Source organism: Onthophagus taurus, chromosome 8 (assembly GCF_036711975.1).
Source record: "Onthophagus taurus isolate NC chromosome 8, IU_Otau_3.0, whole genome shotgun sequence".
Lineage (NCBI taxonomy): Eukaryota > Metazoa > Arthropoda > Insecta > Coleoptera > Scarabaeidae > Onthophagus > Onthophagus taurus.
The window spans coordinates 8695593-8708089 of NC_091973.1; the positions used below are offsets into that span (position 1 = coordinate 8695593).

The window sequence follows — 12497 nt, forward strand, 5'->3', positions numbered from 1 at the left end:
AAAATAGGATTCGGAATGTCACTCGCAACCTACCAAGAGCAGAAATTTAAGGAGCAGTTTTTTCTACACAAGAGACACGCTCTATCCACAGTAATGGAGTAATGGATAGAACGTGATGGATGGCAATTTGAGTATTTAAGGAGGCATTAAACAAATTGTAGAAGCCCGAACTAATTTCGTTAGGGCAATCAGTAGTAGTTGGTTTTGCAATTATTATGTGTTTTGTTAACTTTTGTCAATATGCCAAATTTTCGCTTCTAATTGGACTAAAAAAGAATAGAATGGAGGAATGCTCTCAAAAATTAGGTGAAGTATCTTATAAATTAAGGCGCATAAAAAAAACTGATCGAAATCCTTTAAATGTTCTCACAAAATCTTCTTTCACCGATATTTTAGGTTAGGAACATAATATCGAGGTGTGGTTTTGTATTCTAGCTTGTTTATTCTATATTTTGCTGTTTCTTTCATGAAAAACCAAGATTGATACCAAGTTTATTAAAATCCGTGTAGCCATTTTGAAATTATTGGCATTTGTTTACAAACATTTTCGAACACCCCCACCATTTTATTTTTAAAGATAAGGCAAAAAGTGTTTTAACTATAATTTATTTCAACTTTAAAAGGTATGTATTCTTTTGTAGTGTTAATACAGTGAAATTCCGAAAAAACAAACATTTTTCAATTCAAGATGGTGTTTATGCCCCCAACCGGACATCTTAGAAACCTGAAAATAATTTCCAGGATTTTCTCTTAGCCACTTTAGTTATTAAATTTTTTACCGCAAGTCTCTACAATGAGTAGTTACCGAGATACAATACTTTGCACGCTTATTTGGCCACCCTGTATATCATTATTAACTATAATGCCTCGGCCGTAAACGATTTCGGCACAATTGTTTAATTTTTTAATAAAATATGATTGATCCCTGTTGTGTTGATTAGATATGGAAGTAACTTTGTTTCTTAATGTCTTGTATTAAAACATGTTTCATATACAGGGTGATTTATTACCTCACCATCAAACCTTGCTCGCTTGTGGGCGAGGCGCTGTATATCTGTAAAACATTATTAACTATAATGCCTCGGCCGCAAGCGACCTCGTCACAACTAAAATGAAAAAGACGTTATAGATATGTATTGAGCTGAGGTCGCTTGCGGACGAGGCACTATATATTCTGTACAACATTATTAACTGTAATGCCTCGGCCTTAAGCGACCTCGGCACAATTGTTTAATTTTTCAATAAAATATGATTGATCCCTGTTGTGTTGATTAGATATGGAAGTAACTTTGTTTCTTAAAGTCTTGTATTAAAACTTGTTTTATATACAGGGTGATTTATTAGCCCACCATCAAACTTTGACATATGATAGCTAATCTAATTACCAAAAAAAATGTTAATGAACATATGTCCTATTTCAATTATTTACGAAATTATAACACTTTAAAGTTCTAATTTTTATACCATAATTAACTGTAAAATTTTTTTTAAACAGATAATTATTACAAATATTGTTCAAAATAGCCCCCTTCTGCTAGAATACAGGCTTCACAACGACGAATTAAAGAGTTCTTCCGCGGAATTAAGTTGTCTGGTTGATTTCTTATTTCAGTAGCAGCCATTTGTATTCTGTTTAATAAATGTTCTCGTGTGTTAATTTCCACTTGATACACAATTTGTTTCATATGACCCCATAAGTAGAAATCCAATGGATTAAGGTCGGGGGATCTAGGTGGCCAAGCAAATGGACCATCATTACCAATCCACTTTTTTGGAAAATATTGGTTTAACCACTCTTCCGCGATGAGGTGGGGCACCATCGTGCTGGTACCACATATTTTGAATTACATTAAGAGGTATATCTTCAAGTAAATGAAAAAGTGTATTGTTCAAAAAAAATCTGTAATTTACAGCGTTCAAACGTCCATCAAGTACATGCAAATCTAGTAAATTGTTGTTAAATATTCCACCTCAAACGTTGTTGATGCTGAAACGTTGTTGATGCTTAAACGTTGTTGAAACGTTGTCTAATCGCATGCGGATTTTGTAATGCCCAGATATGTTCATTATGGTAATTATTTATACCATCTCGTTTCATCTTTCCAGAGAACATTTGAAATGAAGTCATTATTTTGGGCGTATTGCTGCAATAACCATTCACAAAATGCTAACAGCTTGAACATTCTGTTTACATTAGAGATGAAGGACTTCGCGGTTCAATACGCATCATGCATAATTTTGACTTACATGTTGTGTGTTATTCTTCGAGTGCTGATGGAAGAATTACACTGGTCTACAGTGGTTTTGTTGCCCTAGATATAAGATTGATTTTGGGTATATTTATGCTCACAATTCATGATGAAACATCGAAGTAAATAGAGAGGAAAATGTCGAAAACATATGTAAATAATGTATAAAACACCTTTTATGAGCTGTTCTTTTATAATTTTTCAGGGGACAATCTCTTTTTAAAGACCAGTAGTAATCTGCCATCATGTGACAATCCCATCAACTCTGATACCTTTCCTCCATCACATTTTAGATCCTGGTGGAACCGCTCTCTCTGTTCCTCACTATAATTTCCTAAATTATCCGGAAATTTATCCACATGATTGCGGAGATGGTGTAACTTGATACTCATATTTGCTCCTAGAGTCTGAAAGTTTGTCAGCATATTTTGTACAATTTCTTCATAATTTGGTGCTTTATGGTTACATAGGAAATTTTCGACTACCAACACAAAAGTTTTCCATGCTTTACTTTCCGGAACAGTCATAACTTTAATAAAATCTGTGTCTTTCATCAATTGACGTATTTGAGGACCATCAAATATTCCACCTTTCAACCTTTCCAACGCTTTTACAAATTGCTTTATCATTCCAGCTTAATATGTAATGGTGGAAGTATGATTTTGTCTCTGCTCACCAACGGCTCCCTTATTACATTGACTTTACCGACAGTTAAAGAATTTCTTACAGGCCAAACATCTTGTTCCCAATGAAGTTGCTTTGCTCTATTGTCCCACATACAAATGAAGCAAGGGTATTTTGAGTATCCACTTTGTTGACCACATATTCATATTCTTCTTTGAGTTTTGTTGAATGGGCAATTGGAATTGATGCAAATTTATTTGCATTGTACAGTAAGAAGCATTTTAAACTTCTTTTACCACTGTCAATAAAAAGGCGCCACTCAGTAGGTTTGTATTCTTTTAAACCCATGTCTAGAAGCAGCTTCGCGATATCATTACAGTCACATTTTCACTAAAAAATTGTAATAACTCACTTTCTCGCGTTCTGTATGTTGTAATTGTTACTGTTGGCGCCAATAAATTTTTTTTTCAATCTTTTTTCAATCAAGGCTAACAGTTTTGATCCTTGTTTTGATAAATTGAGATCACGTATTAAATCACTGAGTTCATTTTGAGATTCCCGATTTCTGTGAATTTGGCAACATCATTTTTTCTGAGGGCATGCTAATTACTTTTGAAACGTAAATAGGCCGAGGGTGATTTTCATTGTGTAGAACAGGACATTTTGTAGACTGTAAGTCTGTATCAATCAAAAGTAACAATCATCGAAATGATTCTTAGGCTCCATCCAGATCATAGGAATACCAAAGTCTAATCCAGAACGTTCTCTTTTGTTCCACAACCGTAAAAACTCAACACAGGACTTACAAACGTTATGAGGAAGCTATGATTTATCCAGTTTGTCCATTTTAATATTCAGCATAAGTCTCCGCGACAAAGTCTGTGATATTTCTTTTTTGTTATATAACCGCAAAATAAATCAGTACTATATTTACACTTTCTTCGTGACGAACTCATGTTTTAAAAGACAAGACAAATATCTTAGAATAGACATTCAGTAATTGAAACAAAATATTAACACATGACACTTATCCAGATTCACGTGTAAGTACTTCAATATTGTCAAATAACTGAGATCTCAGCTGTTCTGCGAAGAAGGGGTCTGAGAGTGGGGATCACGTGATGTTTGTATGCGCGAAAATGGTGCGCAGAAGCCTAATCATGACTGGGAAAATAAATTTTATTACTAACAAGCCGATAATTGTTCAAAATATAAGTGTTGTAATGAATATATTCGAATATATATTATTAAGTACATGCGGTCGAATAGCTTTTGTTGGAGCAGGATTACCTATTTCTCGAAGTCTTCTGAAAGAGTCGCTAAAAACTGAATAATATGGCAAATGACGCTGTGGAGATCTTTCTTGATATTCTCGTACTGATTGTCGAGCATTTCCATTGCAAAAACTATACACGAAAATTATATCAGCATTTTGAGTTTTTTCTTGTATGTAATAATTAAACCTTAGTGTTATAATTTCGTAAATTATTGAAATTGGACATTAATATTAACATTTTTCAAAATTTTGATGGTTTAGATGGATTTATATAAAGGAAAGTTTTTAGATCGATATATCAATGTTTGAAATATTTGGTAGTCGAAGAAAAGAATTATTTTTGGTCAATATTTGTAAAAGGCTGAGCTTGTTACTACTGGCATTATATTTATTCCGGTGTAAGTCGCTGCAGTGCCCAGTAAATATGTCTACTGCACGAATAGGATTTCAAGAACTTATTATACGCAACATCCTGGCCCAATTGATCGTATCTAGGGAATAGCTTACCTTCACGCAGAGTCACCATAAAATAGGACTCCTTGCTTGGGTTACTGCTTCCCATTGCGTTGACAGCGGACACGCGGAAGCTGTAGACGGTGTAAGGATGAAGTCCGGTGACGTTGAAGTTGCTTTTGCTGTCGGGCGTCAGTATCCCTTCGTCGTTCCATTCGCCGTCTTCGCCGACCCTGAAAGATCAATAACAGACGTCTTAATGTCGGACTCTACGGTCAACAATGTGGGTGGGGAAAGAAAACAATGGTGGAAATAATTTTCCCATTATCTGAAATTAATTGGCGCACAGTATCGATGTGCGAAAAAATTCCCAGTCATAAATTTCGAAATAATATCGCGACCAGGCGCTGCGAAAACGTTTAAAACGCGATATAATATTTATGTAGGCTGCAGTGCCTGCGAATGTACGAATTGTATGAAATGCTTGACACATATTTGATACAATACTTCATTGACATTGTGATCGAAAATGTTTCCCCATAGCACGATCTATTCCATTGAAATTTCCAGGTCGCCAAATGTTTTAATAAAATCTTGCATTCTCTAGGGCAATCATTGGAAAATACATTTTTCATAGATTTTTATTTAAATTTTGATCAAACTATTTGTTAAATTAATGAAAGTTTTGTATAGACTCGTACAAAACAGCTAATTCTGTACGTAGTCGATCGAACGAGCGTAATGAGCATAATTGACAATTATTCCCATTATTGCGAAGCCATCGGAACAAATCTACACGCATTTGACCACGTACGGCAGCTCGCGCATTCATTACATGTTATTACGTCAATTTTTCCTTTATGTATACACCGCACAATGACTCCAATTTATCGCAAACGCCGCTTTGTATGCCGAGCACATTATATTCGTTATTTTATGATTCTAGACTCCAGGGAATTAGAGGTATTATTTAAGGGCGATACTTTCTGTAAACACATATTTCATCAATCCTCTGTGTTATTGTAAAAATAGTCTCCTTATGAGTGTGCTTTTATTACGAACGATTCAATTTCCGGTAAATTTCCCCAAATTTATTTTTATTGCAACGATAAAGCTGAAATTATACTAATGAAGTATTTAATAATAAATTATTTAATATACAGGGTGTTTCATTTAAAATAACATGCTTATATCTCAAAAACAAAAACTCGAATCGAAACTAAAAGCGATGGGGAGATACTTTTTATACATAAAACCTTAGTAATGAGCCATAAAAACTAAATCCATAACAAGATTGAACCCAATTATTACCATTTTTTATTTATAAGCTCTAAATTGATTAAACATCAAACTTGTTGATTTTCTAAAATTAACTCAATTATAACTCAAAAACTAAAAGCGATGGGAAATACTTTTTATACATAAAACCTTAGTAATGGGCCATAAAGACTAGATCCATAACAAGATTGAACCCAATTATTACCATTTTTTATTTATAAGCTCTAAATCGATTAAACATCAAAATTGTTGATTTTCGAAAATTAAGTCAATTATAACTCAAAAACTAAAAGCGATGGGGAGATACTTTTTATATATAAAACCTCAGTAATGGGCCATAAAGACTAGATCCATAACAAGATTGAACCCAATTATTACCATTTTTTATTTATAAGCTCTAAATCGATTAAATATCAAAATTGTTGATTTTCGAAAATTAACTCAATTATAACTCAAAAACTAAAAGCGATGGGGAGATACTTTTTATACATAAAACCTTAGTAATGGGCCATAAAAACTAAATCCATAACAAGATTGAACCCAATTATTAACATTTTTTATTTATAAGCTCTAAATCGAATAAACATCAAAATTGTTGATTTTCGAAAATTAAGTCAATTATAACTCAAAAACTAAAAGCGATGGGGAAATATTTTTTATACATAAAACCTTAGTAATGGGCCATAAAAACTAAATCCATAACAAGATTGAACCCAATTATTACCATTTTTTATTTATAAGCTCTAAATCGATTAAACATCAAAATTGTTGATTTTCTAAAATTAACTCAATTATAACTCAAAAACTAAAAGCGATGGGAAATACTTTTTATACATAAAACCTTAGTAATGGGCCATAAAGACTAGATCCATAACAAGATTGAACCCAATTATTACCATTTTTTATTTATAAGCTCTAAATCGATTAAACATCAAAATTGTTGATTTTCGAAAATTAAGTCAATTATAACTCAAAAACTAAAAGCGATGGGGAAATATTTTTTATACATAAAACCTTAGTAATGGGCGATAAAGACTATATCCATAACAAGATTGAACCCAATTATTACCATTTTTTATTTATAAGCTCTAAATAGATTAAACATCAAAATTGTTGATTTTTGAAAATTAACTCAATTATAACTCAAAAACTAAAAGCGATGGGGAGATACTTTTTATACATAAAACCTTAGTAATGGGCGATAAAGACTATATCCATAACAAGATTGAACCCAATTATTACCATTTTTTATTTATAAGCTCTAAATCGATTAAATATCAAAATTGTTGATTTTCGAAAATTAACTCAATTATAACTCAAAAACTAAAAGCGATGGGGAAATACTTTTTATACACAAAAACTTAGTAATGGGCCATAAAGACTATATCCATAACAAGATTGAACCCAATTATTACCATTTTTTATTTATAAGCTCTAAATCGATTAAACATCAAAATTGTTGATTTTCGAAAATTAACTCAATTATACCTCAAAAACTAAAAGCGATGGGGAGATACTTTTTATACACAAAACCTTAGTAATGGGCCATAAAGACTAAATCCATAACAAGATTGAACCCAATTATTACCATTCTTTATTTGTAAGCTCTAAATCGATTAAACATCAAAATTGTTGATTTTCGAAAATTAACTCAATTATAACTCAAAAACTAAAAGCGATCGGGAAATACTTTTTATACATAAAACCTTAGTAATGGGCCATAAAGACTAAATCCATAACAAGATTGAACCCAATTACTACCATTTTTTATTTATAAGCTCTAAATCGATTAAACATCAAAATTGTTGATTTTCGAAAATTAACTCAATTATAACTCAAAAACTAAAAGCGATGGGGAGATACTTTTTATACATAAAACCGTAGTAATGGGCCATAAAGACAAAATCCATAACAAGATTGAACTCAATTATTACCATTTTTTGTTTATAACCTCTAATCAGTGGTGGCCATAACGTCAATTGCCAAAATAATCATGACTCTGAAATAATTATATCTGGGCCTCAGAGCAAGAAAAAAGGAAGGTTACTTTAAACCCTTCGGTCGATCTTGGCAAGACATTTATATAAAAAGTCGATCTTGATCAAAAATTAGTGGACAACACTGCTCTACACCAACAATTACATGGCGGTGATTTCGAAAATCGTGTGCAATTTTGTATTTGGGCTATGGAAAAATTCAGATTGAATGACAATTTTTTCTTCAATGTACTATTTTCCGACGAATCCTCTTTCACCAATCACGGCCAAGTAAATCATCATAATATGCACTACTGGTCACATGAAAATCCTCGTTGGCTAAGACAAGTTGATCATCATAAACCTTGGTCAGTTAATGTCTGGTGCGGCATTGTTGGCAATAAAATAATTGGACCTTTTTTTATTGATGGCAATTTGAATGGCAGAAAGTATTGGAATTTTTTGTTGAAAGATTTACCGGTTTTGTTGGAAGACCTTACTCTGGAGCGAAGACTTGCGCTATGGTATCAGCATGATGGATGTTCATCTCATTATGCTCTAGCCGCAAGAGAAGTTTTAGACGAAATGTTTTCTGAAAAATGGATAGGACGTAATGGACTGGTGAATTGGCCAGCTAGATCACCAGACTTAACTTCTCCCGATTTCTTTCTTTGGAGTTACCTCAAAGAGAAAGATTACAACCAGGTTCCAACAACACCAAACGATATGAAAAACCGTATCAGAGCAGCTTGCGAATCAATAACTGAAGAAATGCTTGGCAATGTGCAGAGAACGTTTTCAATGAGAATTCAAAAATGTTTAGAAATGAATGGTCCCTTGGTCCTTTAGGCAATCACAAAAAAAATCTTTCGACCCGGTATAAAGTGCGTGTTTTAGAATTTTAACAAATAATCCAAAAAGTTATTACATTGACGTGAAAATGTTATAACAACGGTGTATCAGAAGTTTTCAGAGTTTCTGGATTATATTAACAAATGAAACCTTAATTCGCTGTGTGCTGGGGTTGATTTAAAGCTGAGAATTACACTGGGGGGTTGTCGGTGGCTCGAGATGAAACAAAAGACATTAAAAAAAACGAAAAGCGCCAGCGGACGTTAAGTAAAACTTAACGGGCAGTGACATATTTATGGCGGTGGCGTAAACGATACACCCTCGCAGTGAAATATGTACTGCGTAAGTAACAATGACAATGCACCAACGTAAATTCGTTAAATTCATTTTTCCTCGACGTTTCTTAACAGTTTTTGTGTTAATTCAACTGCAAGATGATATTTCAATTTTTAAAGAACAATTTTATTACTGATATAATCGATTATAAACGATTTCTGCTGGAGACAAGTTACTTTTTTAATTGACTCGATAATCTTGAAAGCAGATGATGTTTCATTTTCTGTTAACAGGTGTTTGTTGCGATAGGATGAGCTCAAAGCGATCGATTTTTGTGTTCGGGTTTACCGGAATCGATACTCCTCAGAGCTGTAGTAATTGGTTTAACTAACGCCCTCTGAGGGAGACATGACGCCAGATCGAGGAATAGCTGATACACAATCCACAAAAGAGCCCTGGGCTGTACACACAAGGCGAAGGGTGATTGAAATCTTGGCCCGAAGGACTCTTCGGAGTTGATTGAACTGTAAGATACCTAAAAAAGGAAACCGCGCATCCTTCCAAAACATGTTAATGCATCTTTATTGTAGGGGGTTGCGTGGTGACATTGTTTTCTTCTTTTTTAACCCCGAAGTGCGACGATAAATAACCTAGATGCGGCATCCCGCTGAGATAAAATTTATGCTCGCAAAGAGGGGCAAAAAGGCCCACGAAATAGGAAGGATTTAGCGCGAGAAATGTCGTATGCGTGCACCCCTGCTACCCTCTACTTATCGCGGGACAAGAAACGGTATTACTTTTTAATTCTTTGTCGCAATTACCGTTAACCTCAATGATTTTCTTTGTTATTTATACACCGCAACACGCGATACCAGGAATTTAACTCAACTTTCAATCGGATTACTAATAAAAAGATCTTTATTTCAAAAAAATCTTTATTTAAATACAACCATACATTTGAATTTATTTTTATAACATTATCGTGATCAAAGATATATTGTAGCTTAGAATCAAAAGCGGTCATATTCGCAATTTGTTATTTTCGGTTTTATTATTATTTCTCATTTGTGTCAAAACAGACCATATCCCATGGAAATTGTAGCCTAAATTTTGATCTGAGTTGCAAAATCGGCCAAATCCACTACGCATGCGTTAAAGCATTTATGATCATATATTTGGCAGCGTTGGATGAATTTTTGTTCATTCCGGTTATTACATTATTAATATGGAAATTAACATTGAAGAAGAAACTGATAAACCACGGAAACGCCAAATACGATCAGCATTTATTTTATTATTTATTTACTTATAACTCCGAGCTAGGGGTTTACAGATGTGACAAAAAAGTGTACATCTCACTTATCTCGGAGGCGATGGATACTATAAACATAGATAACTTTGATGGGGTGAAAGCTTTGCATACTCATATTTCCTTGATTAATCGCCACATCATAAGATCATATGAGGAATCTTGTCCATTAAGAAGGGGGCCGGACAAGTGCTACACCAATTCGTGGTGGAATACTGAGCTAGTACACCTCAAAAGTAGAAAAGAGAAAAGAAGAAGACTGGAACGTTTATAAACTACACCGGTTCAATTATAAAAAAACATTAAGACAGAGGAAGAGATTAGCTTGGCAAAAATTCTGTGAAGATATTGAGAACACACTCCTATAGAAAGTATACCTTTACTAATAACCTCTCATTTTTCAGGGTGTACCTTTACCAGCAATCGGATATGGGAGGCAGAACTTGGAAGCTAGCTAATCTTGTGGTGACTGAAACCAGAGTTGGCTGGGCCATACAGTCCTTCTCACCATTTAAATCTGCCAGTCCTGATGGTGTTCTACCTGCGCTACTACAGTGGTGTATGGCGGAATTACTACCACATCTACTAAAAATATACAAAGGTTGCTTAGCGTTCCGCTATGTTCTCTTATCCTGGAGAGAAGTAAAGGTAGTCTTCATCCCCAAACCTGGGAGGAGAGATTACACTGATCGAAAATCATATAGACCAATCAGTCTTCCCTCATTCGTCGTGAAGGCACTTGAAAGGCTATGTGAAAGATATATAAGAGTAACGACACTGGAAAGGTTTCCCCTGCACCCAAACCAGCATGCATACACTCTGGGAAGATCAACAGAAACGGCCTTTGACAGGGCAGCTTTTCATACAATTAATAAAGACACACTTAGAGACAAATATGCTCTCAAAAAGGGCTGTCCATAGTGTAATTGATGCTTATAACAATAATAATGACAATAAAATAAGAGCGATCGTTGAAGGAGGATGCCCGCAGGGTGGGTTTGTATCACCTCTGCTGTGGAATCGCACCATGGACAACTTTGTAAGACAACTCTCAGCTGAAAAATTCAATGTCTGCGCTTATACAGACGATCTAACCGTTTTGGTTTACGGGAAGTTCGAAAACGTCCTATGTGACCGAATGCAGGCTGGACTGAGAATAATCTGGTGTCGACACAATTCTCTGTCGGTAAACACGAAAAAAACAGAGATCTTCACAAGGAAAAGAAGGCTGGGAACCTTTAGAGCGCCCTGGCTTTGCAAAGTTCCGTTGTGCTTTGCCAATGAAGTGAAGTATCTGGGGTTAAGCCTGGATAAAACGCTGACTTGGAGACCGCACATCGAAGGTAAGATAAATAAGGTACGTATTGCGTTCGCTCAGTGCAGAAGGGCCGTTGGGACCTCCTGGGGTTTAACACCAAAAATATCCCTGTGGATATACACTACAGTGATACGTCCAATGTTAACTTAGTTAGAAATAAAACGATTGTTTTGCAACTACAAAAATTGCAACGTCTGGCTTGTCTCTACGTTACAGGCTCGATGATAACCACACCAATAGCAGCAATGGAGAATGTACTGTGCCTTCCTCCTCTCAATTATCACGTTGAGGAGGCGGTGATAGCAACAATGATTTGGCTGCGAGCGGCTAACGATAAGTAACTTTATAAATGTGGAAAATCGACTAGCCAGCTATGGGAGGAGGCATGTAGCAAACAGCCGCTCCTGCATGGCAGGGTCAGTGACATGGTTATCAACTGGACTGCGTGTTCGGCGAATAAAGTGATGCCAGTAGGGTATGCAACCAACATTTGCCATTGTAGGCATAAGCCGGGCCGCGCCATAAGAAAGCGGTCTTAATAAAATAGCATAATAAGACAAGTATGAGCAAGTTGCTTCATGTGAATATCTAAAATGACATTATTAAAATGTTTTAAAATGTTATTATTAAAATATTATAAAAAAAATGATTTTCATCGAAATTTTGAACTTGTTTATAAAGAGGTACTAAAGAGCATTAACCTTGCCGTAACCGAACGACCGTATGAAATAAAGGTAGGAGAACAATCCATGCCTGACGAAACTGTCCTACAATTATGGGTGGACGGATCTCGTGGGGAAATTGGCTCTGGTGCTTCGGTTTATTCGGTCGAACCAACAGTAGTATCATGTGAGATCATGCCTAGTATCATGAGGCGAAACTATTG

At 34.9% G+C, this 12497-nt stretch overlaps 1 protein-coding gene across 6 annotated transcripts in view; it reads right to left on the reverse strand.

The window, feature by feature from the left end:
- Positions 1-12497, reverse strand: part of LOC111413900 (Protein tyrosine phosphatase 99A) — a 300358-nt gene that overhangs the window by 91011 nt on the left and 196850 nt on the right. For all 6 annotated transcript variants that reach the window (XM_071198715.1, XM_023045036.2, XM_071198716.1 and 3 more), the window contains exon 4: positions 4657-4835. In XM_071198715.1, coding sequence (XP_071054816.1) covers positions 4657-4835 — 179 coding nt within the window. The remainder of the gene's footprint in view (positions 1-4656; positions 4836-12497) is intronic.